At 38.8% G+C, this 15703-nt stretch overlaps 2 protein-coding genes across 2 annotated transcripts; both read left to right on the forward strand.

The window, feature by feature from the left end:
• Positions 1–2685: 2685 nt before the first annotated feature.
• On the forward strand, positions 2686–3651 carry LOC129151247 (olfactory receptor 52N4). The gene has a single exon (XM_054725412.1). It carries the CDS (start codon positions 2686–2688, stop codon positions 3649–3651), a length of 966 nt encoding a protein of 321 aa, XP_054581387.1.
• Positions 3652–14275: 10624 nt separating this feature from the next.
• Positions 14276–15235, forward strand: LOC103302816 (olfactory receptor 52N4). The gene has a single exon (XM_008159879.2). It carries the CDS (start codon positions 14276–14278, stop codon positions 15233–15235), a length of 960 nt encoding a protein of 319 aa, XP_008158101.1.
• The last annotated feature ends 468 nt before the right edge of the window (positions 15236–15703 follow it).

Consider the following 15703-nt stretch of genomic DNA (forward strand, 5'->3'; position numbering starts at 1 on the left):
ACTCTTGATGCTTTCTATTGAGTTCTTTATAGCAGCGATATCATTTTTCATTTCTTCTTGGTTCTTCTTCATTTCCTCTTGGTTCTTACTCATATTGTCAAATTTGTCTTCCATTCTTTTCAGCCACCTTATGACCATTTCTCTGAATTCTTTCTCTGATAGGTTGCTTGCCTCTAATTTGTTTACTTCCTTTTCTGGTGATGCCAGCTTTTCTTTCATATGCAGGCTGTTTCTTTGTCTCCCCATGGTCTCTCTTCTCTGGATGTCTGGTTATGTAGTTCTCTCTCTCCTGCATTGATTTTAAGGCACAAAATACAACACAACCAGGCACAACAGACAAGGCACTGAACAGAAATGTATTCAAGATATTAATAACCTCCAATAAAGGTGAACACCAGAGAAAGGCAAATTAGGGGATAGGAGAAAAAGAAGAAGAGTAAAAAGAAAGAAAAAGAAGAAGAAAGAGTTTCAAAATGAAATTGGGAAAAGGAAAAAAAAATGTAAGAGAGCCAAGAATGAGACTAAGAGAGAAAAGGGGAACAAACTACATATATGGGGAGAAAACTCCAAATAGAACAACCACTAATCCCAGCAAATGCCAGCAACAAATACCTGGAGATTGATAAAATCTACAAGAACAACTAATATCAAGCAAGGCAAGGGAAAACAGAAGTAAAAGAAAACAAAAACAAAGCAAAAAAAAAAAAAAAACGAACAAAAAAAAGAATAAGCAAAACAATTTCACAAAAAAGGATAAAAATTTGATATAATCAACATTCAAGCAAACAACAACAAAAGAACAGAGAGAAAAAAGAATTTTTTTGATAGTTAAGACAGCAAAGAGAGAGGTTTGTATGGACTTGGAGCAGGGGATTGGAAATTAGATATATAAGTAGGGTGAAATTTTAGCAAGGGGTAAACAGAAAGAATAGGGAAAATCTAAAGCAGGAAAGAGTTAAGATAAACAGGACACCAAAAAAGAAAAGGTTAGGAAGAGAGTGATGGCATAAAGGTAGAGTTGATATAGGGTAAAACTATGCTAAAGGAAAGATGAAAATAGAATGTAGAACACTAATCTCAAAGTAAAATAAAGAGAAAATAAAATGACACTTAAAAAAAAAAGAAGGCAAAATAGTAGTAGTAATAATGCTGATTGAAAATAAAAATGTAATAATTAAAAAGGTAAAATCAATTGAGGAAAAAAGAAAAAAATTAGTTTCTTAAGTAAAAGATGCAAAAAATGAAAATAAAAAAATAAAAATAAAAATAATAAAAAATTTAAAAAAAATGTGCAGTAGTGAAGGTCATTCACTTCCTCTATTGTTCTGTTTGGCATGCCTGTTTCCCAGTCCAGACAGTATTGCAGTTCCCTGCATTCCACTGCTCCTCAGTGTTGTAAGCCAGTCCTGATTTTTAAGCAGGCTGTGTCTTAATTTTTTGTATTCTTTTATTTTTGATTACACAAGAGTCAATTTGTGATTCAGCCTCTGGGTGGCAGCGTTTCTGGGTTGACTTCTGGGTTCTGTGGCCTCTCTAGCCTTCTTTCCCTGTGGCACTCAATACTGGTTTGTGCAGGTGGGCTGCTCAGGGCTTGCTCTCCGATGGTCACTCCCCGCTCTGATCCCCAGGTTCCAGAAAAACAACTTCCCCCTGCAGTCTCCCAGGGTGTCCCCAATTGGGTAATCCTTGCTGAGTAATCAGAAGAAAGAAAATGAAGAGGAAAAAGCCCAAGTGTGGGAACAATGGGTCTGTGCGCACGTCTAAGCAGCCTGCACACCTTTGAAATTCTTAAGCTGTCGCTCCGCGTCAGATCAAAGTGGGTTGCTTTTTAGAGATCCCTTCTGTTAGCAGCTCTGAGGACCCCCTTCCACATTCATGGATTACGCCAGCCCCAACAGCCACGGACTTTCCTAGGCACAGACTTCCCCGGTCCTCCAGCTCCCACAGCATGCGCGTTTCACTCTCCTGCCGGGACCAGAGACCTCACCTTATCCCCGGCGAAATCTGACCTTTCCGTGGTGGAGTGAAGAGCTCCTTTGGATTCATGTGTTTGCGCCAAATGGGGACAGGTGTTCTGGGGCTCCCAGCTGTTCGGTGTTTGCTGCAGTTGTGGATTTTCAGGCTTCCAATAAGATCCACTTTCCCTTTCAAGATGGCGCAGTTTCCACATATTAGCCCGTAGCTCCGGGAAGGGATCCAGCCACAGTGGGTGCTGCCTGGTCAGGGGAACCCCGTCCAGCAGTCCCCCAACTTCTCCTGGAGTTTAGTTGTCCCTTAGCTTGCCAACAAACACTCCCCGTGCTACCCTCAGCTGCTCCTTTCTGCTCCAGGACAAGGCTCAGAACACATCTGTCTACTTTGCTGCCATTTTCTTGCTCCCTCAACTCTTTTTTTTTTTTTTTTTAGAGATTGAAGAAAAATTATTGCCTGTAATGAGAACTTGGATTACCTTATAAAAATTGGTTGAATGAACAGAAGGACTGATCAACAAATGAGCAACAAATAAACAACAACAACAAAAAAGCTACTCTCTGGCATTTAGAAAATATGGTTGTTTGATCATTAAAATGCACTAGAAAATTTTAAAACATGTGGTGAAACTTGCACAGTAACCATAAATTATATTTTCTCTTTTCTTTTTCTTACTCTAGAAAAACCCCACATAAATTTTAAGCCTAATTGATCATGCTACAGCTGAATAAAACAGACCTGCACCCAGCCTCATTTATTCTTAATGGAATCCCAGGACTTGAAGACATACAAATATGGATTTCCTTCCCATTCTGCTCAATGTATGTTGTGGCTATGTTTGGGAATTGTGGGCTCCTCTACCTCATCCACTATGAAGACTCACTGCACAAGCCCATGTACTATTTCTTGGCCATGCTTTCCCTTACTGACCTTGTCATGTGCTCTAGTACAATCCCTAAAGCCCTCTGCATCTTTTGGTTTCATCTTAAGAAAATTGGCTTTGATGAATGCCTGGTCCAGATGTTCTTTACCCACACCTTCACAGGAATGGAGTCTGGGGTGCTTATGCTTATGGCCTTGGACCGCTATGTAGCCATCTGTTACCCTCTGCGCTACTCAACTATCTTCACCAACAATGTTATTGCAAAGGTTGGGCTTGTTACTTTCCTGAGAGGGGTATTGCTTATTATTCCTTTTACTTTCCTCACCAAGCGCCTTCCCTACTGCAGAGGCAATATAATATACCACACTTTCTGTGACCACATGTCTGTAGCCAAGTTATCCTGTGGCAATGTCAAGATCAATGCCATCTATGGTCTGATGGTTGCCCTTCTGATTGGAGGTTTTGACATCCTGTGCATTACAATTTCCTACACCATGATCCTCAGGGCCGTGGTCAGCCTCTCCTCAGCAGATGCTCAACAGAAGGCCTTCAGTACCTGCACGGCCCACATCTGTGCCATTGTTTTCTCCTACAGTCCAGCTTTCTTTTCCTTCTTTTCCCACCGCTTTGGGGGTCATATAATACCTCCATCTTGCCACATCATTATGTCCAATATTTATGTGCTCCTACCTCCCACTATGAATCCTATTGTCTATGGGGTAAAAACCAAGCAGATACGAGACTGTATCATTAGGATCCTTTCAGGTTCTAAAAATATCAAATCCCATAGCATATGAAAGAGATAATTTCCAGGAGAGAGAAGGGCTCCTATTTAGACAGGAGCCAATAAAATATTTTGAGAAGTACTACTTTGACCTTTGAAATGAAGCATTTTGAATGGTGCATTTCTAAGTATGTCTTGAGAATTTCAACATCACTGGACAGCCTACCAACCTTTCTGTGAATTATTTTTGTTTCTCACTCTATTGAAATATTAGTCTAATAATTAACTCACATTCCTTGGACAAACATAATTTATTCATTAATTATTAAAAACTAGAGGCCCAGTTCATGAAATCCGTACACGGGTAGGATCCCTAGGCCTGGCCAGCAATCAGGGTCAATCAGGGTCTTCCAGTTTCTGGCTGGGGCCTTCATTCTGGCTGCCAACCGGGGCCTCCCTTTGTTCTGTGTCGCCCCCTGGTGGTCAGTGCACATCATAGAAAGCAATAGAACTTCCAGTCTACAGGTTGAGCTCCTGAGAGGATGCTTTGCATATTAGCCATATATATATATATATATATATATATATATATATATATGAATGATAGATAAAGTGGAAGGAGATGATTTCATTTCCAAATAGTGATTATAATTTACAGACTGAGAGACAGTTGTTACTTTCCTCTGGAAAATATTGGCAATATATTTTTAATCAGTATCAAAATACCTTTCTTCAATGTCTTCTTTCTGTAAGAGAAACAAGCAAGACTCCTACAAAGTCATTAACTTAATCAGTTTGAAATCTCTGGGCATCTTATTATTATCAGGCTGAATAGGTCTTCCCTTTCCAGATCAGGCATATTATTTTCCTGCAAACTAATTTGATATTCAATTTCCTTCAAGAGTGTCTTTGAAAGCATATAATCTGGAAGGTGAGGTTAATAGATCTCTTCAACAAATGTAAAAACTATCTATACTAATAAAAGCATAATATGTTAATTAGACCAGACAGCCATTCGGCCTTCTGGATGTCCTTCTGGACAAAGCCGCAGTGACAGAGGCTGAGGCAGAGGCAGTTAGGGGCCATCAGGCAGGCAGTGGAGCAGTTAAAGGTGATCAGTCCAGCCTGGGAGCAAGCAGTTGGGGGCTATCGGGCAAGGCAGGCAGAGAAGTTTAGGGGTGATCAGGCCGCAGGGGAGCAGTTAGGGGTGATCAGGTCAGTAGGGGAGTAGTTAGGGGCAATCAGGCAGGCAGACAGGCGAGCGGTTAGGAGCCAGCATTCCAGGATTGCAAGAGGGATGTCCAACTACTGGTTTTGACCCTGGTCTCTAGTTATATATATATAAAACCATGAGTGGGGATTTGTTTCAAAATTGACTTGGTTCATCTTATCTCCACTTGTGAATCTAATAAATAATGTCTTTCTAATATGTAAGATTTTTCTAAATTAATAAAAAAGTGAGAGGTTAAAGGAAATGACACTTTTACATTAATGTCTTATGATCTAAACCAGTGGATAGCAAACCGTGGCTCGCAAGCCAAATGCGGCTCTTTGGCCCCTTGAGTATGGCTCTTCCACAAAATACCATGTGCAGGTGCGCACGTACAGTGCGATTGAAACTTCGTGGCCCATGTGCAGAAGTAGGTTTTCGGCTCTCAAAAGAAATTTCAATCGTTGTACTGTTGATATTTGGCTCTGTTGACTAATGAGTTTGCCGACCACTGATCTAAACCAATTACATAAGAAGTATAGTATAAACTGAATTTTTATTTGTATCTTTCTCTGTCAAACATAAAATAGCACACATTGTCTCTCCCCAATTCAGTTAGTTATCCTCATCAAATTTTATTTAATTATTTAATTAGTCTTTACTTACTATCCCACATCTTAAATCCTATAAATAATCTCACTCCCTAATATATAATTACTTTCTATGTGTTACCCTATTTCTGTGTTCACCATAAACTCAAAATTTCTAAAGTACGAGTTGGTTCCTAAACTGGTTTCTGTGCATGGAGGACAGGGAGAGACAAAAAGAAGAGGCAGACAATTCAGTACTGGTAAGGTAACATGTTTAGTAAACAGGAGAACTTACATACAAGGCTTGTCTTGGGTGGCTGAAAGAAAAATACATCTCCATACCCTCCCACCAGAATCTTAAAAGTTACATAGAGGCCTTAACTGGGTTCAGTCACGTATAATATATAGATGGTCTGAACAAAGCACTGCTCTCCCAAGGCTGTGTCCTTAAAAATGGCTCTTGCTCTGGAAATGGCCAGCAGAATGTACATTCCAAGGGCAGGGGAGTTGGTGAAGAGTCTTTGATTGCCCAGATCCAGATCCAGGGTCAACTGGTGGTCATGTTCTCTTGATAACCTCCTTCAGCAACAACTTGTCAATATTCTCACCCTTTACTACTCAAGCTGACATCACTCTTTTCCTAGTTTGTCTTTCTGTGTTCCTGCTCATCACCTAAAATTGCTTTTGCCAGTTTCACCAGTGACTTCCATGTTCACAGATTAAGTAGGCCTTTCTGGGCTCATCTTACACTACTCTCAAGAATATCAACTGCAATTCTATATTATCCATATCTTGAAACATTTTTGTTTTTTTCACTTCAGATTTTTAAAAAGATTTTCTTTACTCCTGCTTAACAGAAACACATACAAAAGGCCTTTGATGCTTATGAATTTGGTTTTATATCTAATATAATCAATGCCAACTCCAGAAGCCATAAAAATTATCTCTATGTGTTTTATAATTTTAGCTCTTATATTTAGGCATTTGACCCATCATTAGTTCATTTTTATATATGTTGTGTTAAGAGTCCAAATTTATTTATGTTGTAGCTATCCTGTCATCCTAGAACTTTGCTGGAGAAAATTCTTTGCTCATTAAATGTCCTTGGAACTGAAGCAAAACATAACTTGATCATAGATGTATGACTTTATTTCTGTACTTTTAATTCTAGTCCACAAATATTTTTCCTATAACATTCTCACACTCTTTTGATCACTGTGGATTTGTAATACGTTTTGAAATCAGAAAGTGTGGGTCATGCAATTTTGTTCTTCTTTTTCAAGTTTGTGTTGACAATTAAGAGTTCCTTGCAATTTCATATAAATTTGTGAATCAGGATTTTCAGTTATGCAAAAGAACTATGAGAATTTTGGTAGGAATGTCATTGAATCTATGGATAGTTTTGAATAATATTGCCACTCATGAACATTGGAAGCCTTTCTATTTTTATATTTTTATTTTTTAAATCTTTATTGTTGAAAGTATTATATATGTCTTCTTTGTCCCCCACCCCACCCCCAATGACCCGTTCCAGTTCCCCCTGCACCTGCCTATTTTTAATTGGATTATTTGTCTTCCTCAAGTTGTATGAGTTCCTTAATATTTTGTATATTAACCCTTTGTCAGATGTATCATTGGAAATATGTTCTCCTATACAGTGGGCTCCCTTTTCATTTTGTTGATGGTTTCTTTTGTTGTGCAGTAGCTTTTTAGTTTGATGTAGTCCAATTTGTTTATTTTTCTCTTGCTTTCCTTGCCCTAGGGCTTAGAAGATGTATCAGCAAACATTGGTATAAGAGATGTCTGAGATTTTTCAACAGGAAGTCTTTCCATTTAGATAGGTGTTCTTTTATTTATTTATAATATTTTTTTAATTATCATTGAACACCTCCTATATTTTCTTAGTACAATTTATTCTTAACTATTTTGTTATTTTGATATTATTATAAAAATAATTTTTTTCTGATATTCTTTGGGGGTTTTTCCATTGCTGGTGTATAGAAATACACTGATTTTTATGCATTGATCTAGTATCCAAAATTTTTGCTAAATTTGTGTATTAGCTCTCATGATATTTTTGTGGATTCTTTAAGATTTTCTCAATATAAATTATACCTCTGCATATGGACACATTTTTACTTCATCCTTTTTTGATTTAGATATATTTGTTACCTAATTTCCCTGGCTAGAACCAACTTTCTACCAATCTCTGCCTTTTAATTGGAGACATAAGTCCACTTACAATTAATATAGTTACTCAATGAAAGGAATGACTTCTACCATTTTGCTATTGTTTTTCCTAATATGACATATCAACTTTAATTGGCAAATATTTGAATAGACATTTTCCAAAGAAGATGTACAAAAAACAACAAGCATAGGAAAAGTTCCTCAACATCATTAGGCAAATGCAAATCAATACCATAATGAGAGACCAATTCACACACCTGAATGGATATAATGATTTTTCAAATGGAAAATAACAAGTATTAGTGAGGTTAGTAGAAGCCTGGAATATAAAATGATACAGCCACTGTGGAAAAAGGATGGCAATTTCTCAAAGTTATGCATAAGCCCAGCCAGTATTACTCAGTGGTTGAGTGTCAACCTGTGAACCAGGAGGTCACAATATGATTCCTGCTCAGGGCACATGCCTGGGGTTGCAGGCTAAATCCCCACTAGGGGGCATGCAGGAGTCAACCAATCAAGGATTCTTTCTCATCACTAATGTTTCTATCTCTCTCTTCCTCTCCCTTCCTCTCTGAAATTAATAAAATACATTTTAAAAAATCAATAAAAAACATATTTTTAAAAAGTTATGCCTATAATTCCCATATGGTCCAGCAGTTCAACTTCTAAGTATATATCCAACAAAATTTAAAAGAACTGTTAAAATAAAAACCTCTACACAAATATTACAGTAATAATGTTAGCCAAAAAGTAAAAACAACCTACATGTCCATCAATCACTGAATGAATTAACAAAATGAAGTTTATCCATAAATAGATTATTATCGATCAGCTGTCTCCTGCATGATCCCTACTGGTGATACAGCTCCCAACTTGGGCATGTGACCTGATTGTGATTCAAACTGATGATCCTCTGCTGCATGGGATGATGCTTAACCAACACTAGCCAGGCCTAATTTCAATTTTTAAAAACTCGATGAAGTTAAAAATTGTGATAAAAGTATTCTCTACATACATATATATTGTATTGTGTTCTGTAAATTTAAAAAATCCTACATGTGTAAGAATAAAAAAGCAATTAAATTAATTATATACATACATATGAAGAACTTTTATTCAATCATAATACTTAACAATCCTTACTAGAATGAGCTAATTATGTAATGCCAATTGAAAATAGCCAAATTTGTGCTTTAATATGGTATGATTAAGGCTTTTGTTAAAACCATATATTGCTACTGTATGTGTATAAACACTAGCTAGATACATCTTACCTAATAATAGAGAAACATGTAAATTGACCATACCTCCGCTACGCCACCAGCCAATCAGGAGTGATATGCAAATTAACCCAACAAAGATGGTGGTTAATTTGCATACACAGGCCGTGGGGGACGCTTCCATTGTCCATGGTGACGATGTAGGCATACTGCCCCACCCCCAGTCTCTCAGGGCCTCTTGGCAGTGTGGGAAGGTGAGGCTGGAGCTGAAAGAGGCGGGTTGGGGGCCTGAGCGGAAAGAGACTTTGCCGGAGTGGAAAGGCGGTGCCGGCAGCCAGGGAAAGGAAAGCCTATTCTAGCACGAATCTTTGTGCATCGGGCTTCTAGTATGTATATGTTTTTTAAATGTATCATAAGTTACCTCTATATCATACAATTTAAGAATGCTATTATTCTCCTTCCAAACATTTCTATTTTTTTCATTTTATTTCCAGTAATGTACAGAGGTGTTATTGAAACATTATTTATAAGAATGTATAATTGGAAACAAATGTCCAACAGCAAAAAAAAAAAAAAAGTTAAATGGGGGAACACTGGTAATAGCAGATTGTCTAAAGCAGTGCTATTTAAAGTGTGGCCCCTGGATCAGCAGTATCAGCATCACCTGGGAGTCATTAGAAAGGCAGAATATCTGATTGAGACCCACTGACAAAATACACAGGCATAGTTATTATTTAATTAATGAATTTTAAAAGTTAAAATTAGAATCAGTTATTCTGTTTTATTATTGACACTATCATCATCATCATTATATGAAGGTTTAGGCATTCAAACTTAATGTGTATGCATAAGAAGCCTGAACTTTTGATGACTTTCTAGAATGCCATAATATTCATCATTTACTTCAGTTGAAAACAGATTTCTTAGAAACAGGCCCATAATATATCATTCTTTTTTCATAGATCCTAGCCTATCTTGGGGAGTACTAATACTCAATTATGTATAAACAGTATATTTAAGAGAGAAAGGGAGAGAGAGAGAGAGTGATAGAAACATCAATGGTGAGAGAAAATCATTGATTGGCTGCCTCCTGCACACCCACACTGGGGACCAAGCCTGCAACCCGGGCATATGCCCTGACTGGGAATCAAACCAGTAACCTGCTGGTACATAGGTTGATGATTAAGCATTAATCAATGCCAGCATGATATGTTTTTAAATTAGGAACATGAGAATATCCTATCTAATAAAGAAGGAATATGCTAATTGACCCTCACACCATCGCAAAGATGGCGGCACCCACAGCTAATAAGGGGGAATATGCTTGCCGGAGCCTGCCGGCACTGCAGTTGAACAGTACCTGAAAAGGGGGGTGAGGATTAAAGAACACAGACACAGTAGTTACCAGGAGGACCGACAGTTCAAGACTGCAGCCCCGAGTTTATTTTCTCAGCCCTTTTTATAAGCAGAAACAGCTTGTGCAAGCATAAAGGTCATTGCCCGGGCAGCATGTTTTTTCCGCCTTAGCAGAATCCCAAGTACACTTTAAACTTCTCACTCCGCCAATTTCCCTATCCTTGTTCCTGTTATTGAGAACCTATTGCACTCTTGACCCTACCACAGTGCTACTTCCTCTTCAAGCCTGCTTAGTATCAAACCTAAATATGTGAAGCAAAGGCCCCAGCAAAGCGGGGAAAACAAGGTTACTGGATTGTTTACCTGATTGCCTCTCACGGTTTCCCACATATGCTAATTGACTGCCCTACCTCAAAGATGGTGGTGCCCACAGCCAATAAGGAGGGAATATGCTAATTGACTGCCACGCCCTCAAAGATGGCGGGGCCAACAACCAGAAGATGGTGGCACCCAGTCCCCTCAGCCTCACCGGGGCAGCTGGCATGGAGTCCCCCAGTTCACTCAGCCCCCAGCAGCCCAGGGCCAGCCTGAGGTGCAGGCAAGCCTCAGTTGGCAGCTGCCCAGCTGGCCAGGGCTGGCCGAGGCTCAGGTAACCAGGGCTGGCCAAGGCTTGCACTGCTGGCAGTGGCAGCAGCAGAGGTGTGATGGGGCATCACCTTCCCCTGATCGCCAGGTCACCTCCCGCCCCTGAGGGCTCCCAGTCTGTGAGAGGGGGCAGGCTGGGCTGAGGGACCCCCCTCAAGTACATGACTTTTCATCCACTGGGCCTCTAGTACTATATAATAAAAGAGTAATATGCAAATTGATGGTCACTCCAACACACAAGATGGCTGCCCCCATGTGGACACACAAGATGGCCACCACAAGATGGCCATCAGGGGAGGGCAGTTGAGAGGGACCAGGCCTGCAAGGGAAGGCAATTGGAGGCAATCAAGCCTGCAGGGGAGGGCAATTAGGGGTGACCAGGCCGGCAGGGGAGGTTAGTTGGGGGTGACCAGGCCTGCAGGGGAGGGCAGTTAGGGACAAACAGGCTGGCAGGGGAGCAGTTAGGCATCAATCAGGCTGTCAGGGTAGTGGTTAGGGGGTGATCAGGCTGGCAGGCAGAAGCAGTTAGGGGCAATCAGGAAGTCAGGCAGGCAAGCAGTTGGGAGCCAGCAAACCTGGATTGTGAGAGGGCAGTTGGACATCCCTCGAGGGGTCCCAGATTGGAGAGGGTGCAGGCTGGGCTGAGGGATACCCCCATGCATGAATTTCGTGCACCAGGCCTCTAGTAAATAAATAAAAGAAGAAATGGGTAGATTTGTGAAGAAATGGATTGATTCTGTATGTACATGTTTTCAACATGTGCCCCACAAAGCCTTACATAAAAATAAACAACTTTGCAATAAATGTTACAATATCTAATATTTATTTTTAAAAGTTTGCTTTCATTCTTTTTTAAATTTTTATTTATTGATTTGAGAGACAAAGACAGAGGGAAATAAATATCAATTTGTTGTTCCATATATTTATGCATTCATTGGTTGATTGTTGTTACATGCCCTGATGAGGTATAGGACCCTTAACCTTGGCGTATCAAACCAATGCTCTAAGCAAGTAAGTTATGGGGCCAGGGCATCTCCCTCATAAATGCATGCTCACACTCAAACACAAAACATTAAAATTATTTACTTATTTATTTATTAGAGCATAGGAGTAAGACAGGGAAGTTTTCATTCTCTTAGGGTAGGAGTTAGCTTGATTCCCACAACCATGCCTGTGTCTCTAATGTGCTGAAATATTCCCTTGAGATATATAACACACATTTTTTTTTTATTTAAATGCTTAGTTTAATAGTACAAATATCAAGGGAGTTAGAGGTTGAGGGCTGTATGTGTACATAAAAATAAACAACTCATGTAGAATCATGATGGTTTTTTTTACCAAGATCCTAAGCACCTGGAACAGATGACCTTCTACTTATTATTTTGATAACCGGAAACCAAGGTATTAAAGGACAGAAAAGTGGAACTAGAAACAAGGTTTTTATTACTTTATAGGCAGGACAATCAAGAGAAGAGAGTGTTTGGATGTATACTAATGGATTATTATATTCTTAGAAATACAGGGTTGATTCCATCCACCAATTTGAGGACAGTAGTGTTGTGATAGCTTGTTGTTGGTTTTTCTGGGGGGAGGAGGTGTTCATTTCCATGTTCAGTGTAACTTTTGATTATGATTATAAATAAGTTACTTTCCTAACCAAACGGAATCACTGGTTCTGTTGTGGTGGAAGTCAGATACAAATCAGCCCCATCGTCCTCCGTCAGGGTCAGAACACGCTTGCTGTTTGCCTACTCTCCCATTGTTCTCCAAACCAGATTCTAATTCACTTGCTTCATGTCTGGAGAGACTTATCTGTGACTGTGTTTCCTCCACTTTAGAAGCAAAACTTACTTGGAGGAACTCAATGTCATATTGAGAAACATGGATAGTAAAATTGAGGACTATCCAGTGAGAAAGCAAACGTATTGTCTATGGGTTTGGGGAAAGAGAATAGACAAAAGATGACAGAAATTTATATTACCTGGTGACTTATGAAGTAGGTAAGGTTTTCTTCTAAAGTGGAGTTCTGTTTCATCTGGTGGTTCATGTGTGAAATTTTATTAATTTACTCATTAATTTCTTTATTCATTCAAAAATATTTATCAGCATATACTATTAAAATGTGTCTGGTGGCTTGCTAGATACTGGATATAACTATAAATACAATCTAAAAAATTAAGAGTTTTTTATATTAAGGGTGATTCAAGAATATCTATAATAATTAAAGCATACGTGCTAATTAGACTGGACGTCCTTCAGGATGTTCTTCCAGACGAAGCCAGGGCTGCAAGGGAAGCCAGGGTCCCCTGTGCCAGAGGGAAGCCGGTGCCAGCAGCCGGGGAAAGGAAGGCCTACTCTTGCACAAATTTTGTGCATGGGGCCACTAGTGAATAAATATTTATAATCCATGATATTAAATGACAAAAGAGATTGATTATGTCAGCACTTCCCAGAAACAGACAGATGGTGTGGGAAGGACTAGTATTGATAGATTGTATTTAACTGTCAAGAAATAATAGTAAAACATTTTACAATTCTGAAAATCAGTTAAAAATTTTTGACATAGCTACATCAGATACTAAACAGAATAAATAAAATTGTTATCAAAAGGAAAAATATTAATAAGGAAGAAAATATACATGCATTTCATGTGACTTAGCAGAGATAATACCAATATATAATAAAAATAAAACACTAGGTAATAATTTAATAAAAACAATTTAAAAGGAAAAAGGAAGTAAAAGTCTAGACAAATTATTTTAAAATAAAAAAGTCAATGCTAAGTAACTACCTGTGGGAAGGTGGAATTTGACAGTCTAATGATGGAGTTGGATTATATTTTATTTTCATTATTATCCTATAGCACTATTTCTTTCTAACACATTTCTTTGACAAAATTGAAAATAAATAATTAAAATGAGGTGGTTAGAGAAGGGCTGAGTGTTGGTATTAAATGTACAACAATTCAGACATAAAGCAACCTTATCTCCTTAGGGTCTCTATTTACTCAATAATAAGGTGCAAATTTATAAATGTAATTCCTAGGCTTGTGATGAGTATTAAATGAGTAATTTTTGTCAACTTCCTCAAAGAGCATTTAGTATATGAATATGAATCATTAAGAGTAATAAATTAGTGAGGATTGTATCTATGTCCTTTTAGTTTCAAAATAATGCAGACAATATATGTGATTGAGCCTGGGACATATTGGATGGTAAATATGTATTTGTTGAATGAATTAGTAAATTAATGAATTAACAATAAAAACTTACTTGGTTTTAACTTGTTGAAGTAAATATTTTCTCTCATTTAAACTATTTGTTTTATATTAAAATGCAGATTTGACAAAGAGAGAGTGAGAGAAAGAACAGGACTAAAATTGTGTTTTGTTTGTTTTTTTTCTAATCCTGGAGGATCAGAAAACAAAATATAAACTAAGAAACACACAAAAACTATAAGCTGCTTAATGTTTCTAACAATCTAATCATGCTAACGCTGAACCAAACAGACATGACTCCAGCCTCATTCATTCTTAATGGAATCCCAGGACTAGAGGACATGCACCTCTGGATTTCCTTCCCATTCTGCACGATGTATGTTGTAGCTGTGGTAGGCAATTGTGGACTTCTCTGCCTCATCCGCTATGAGGACTCCCTGCACAGGACCATGTACTATTTCTTGGCCATGCTTTCCTTTACTGACCTTGTCATGTGCACTACTACAGTCCCTAAAGCCCTCTGCATCTTCTGGTTCCATCTTAAGGAAATCAGCTTTGATGAATGCTTGGTTCAGATGTTCTTTATCTACACCTCAACAGGGATGGAATCTGGGGTGCTCATGCTTATGGCCCTGGACCGCTATGTGGCCATCTGTTACCCTCTGCGCTACTCAGCTATCCTCACTAATCCTATCATTGCAAAGGCTGGCTTAGCCACTTTTCTGAGAGTGGCATTGCTTTTCATTCCTTTGATGTTCATCACCAAGAAATTACCCTACTGCAGAGGCAATATAATATACCATACCTACTGTGACCACATGTCTGTAGCCAAGTTATCTTGTGGAAATATCAAGGTCAATGTTATCTATGGTCTAATGGTTGCTCTCCTGATTGGGGGCTTTGATATCCTATGTATCACAATCTCCTACACCATGATCCTAAGGACGGTGGTCAGCCTCTCCTCAGCGGATGCTCGGCAGAAGGCCTTCAGCACCTGTACTGCCCACATCTGTGCCATTGTTTTTTCCTACAGTCCAGCCTTCTTTTGTTTCTTTTCCCATCGATTTGGAGGTCACATAATTCCTGCCTCTTGCCACATCATTGTGGCTAATATTTACCTGCTCTTGCCTCCCACTATGAACCCTGTTGTCTATGGTGTGAAAACCAAACAGATACGAGACTGTGTCATACGGATCCTTTCAGGTTCTAAGATTACCAAATCCCCATAACATATGAAAGGGACATTTGTCATGGAAGGGAAGAGAAGCAAAGTGGAAGACGAGTGAAGAGGAAAAAAAGAAGGAAATAGAACAAAAGGAATACTTCTTTTGGTCGTTTAGTCAGGTCTAATAATGCCTTCTTGAGAGTACTGTTTGGGCTGTGACAAGGGAGGGTTTGATTCATGCATTCCCATTGTCTTCAGAATCTCATCACTGGCATGCCCAGAGCCCTTCCTGTGAGTTTTACATCTTCTCATCCTGTGAAGGACTGATCTCATCATTAACCAGTTCCCAGAAACAAGAGCCTAATGGGATGCTGAGACAATGGAGGGAAATGAAATCGACTTTGATGAATGCCTGATTGAAGGAGATTATCTACAATCAGATGCAACCTTGTCCTATTTTCAAATAGTGATTGGACTTTCCAGTTTGAAAGATACTGTTACTTTCCTTTGGAAAAAAAAAAAAAAGCTAAGT

This window comes from Eptesicus fuscus, chromosome 13, assembly GCF_027574615.1.
Source record: "Eptesicus fuscus isolate TK198812 chromosome 13, DD_ASM_mEF_20220401, whole genome shotgun sequence".
Classification (NCBI taxonomy): domain Eukaryota; kingdom Metazoa; phylum Chordata; class Mammalia; order Chiroptera; family Vespertilionidae; genus Eptesicus; species Eptesicus fuscus.

Bases quoted from the DNA above. Each gene is read 5' to 3' on its own strand.
- LOC129151247 (XM_054725412.1), top strand. From the start codon at position 2,686: ATGCTACAGCTGAATAAAACAGACCTGCACCCAGCCTCATTTATTCTT.
- LOC103302816 (XM_008159879.2), top strand. From the start codon at position 14,276: ATGCTAACGCTGAACCAAACAGACATGACTCCAGCCTCATTCATTCTT.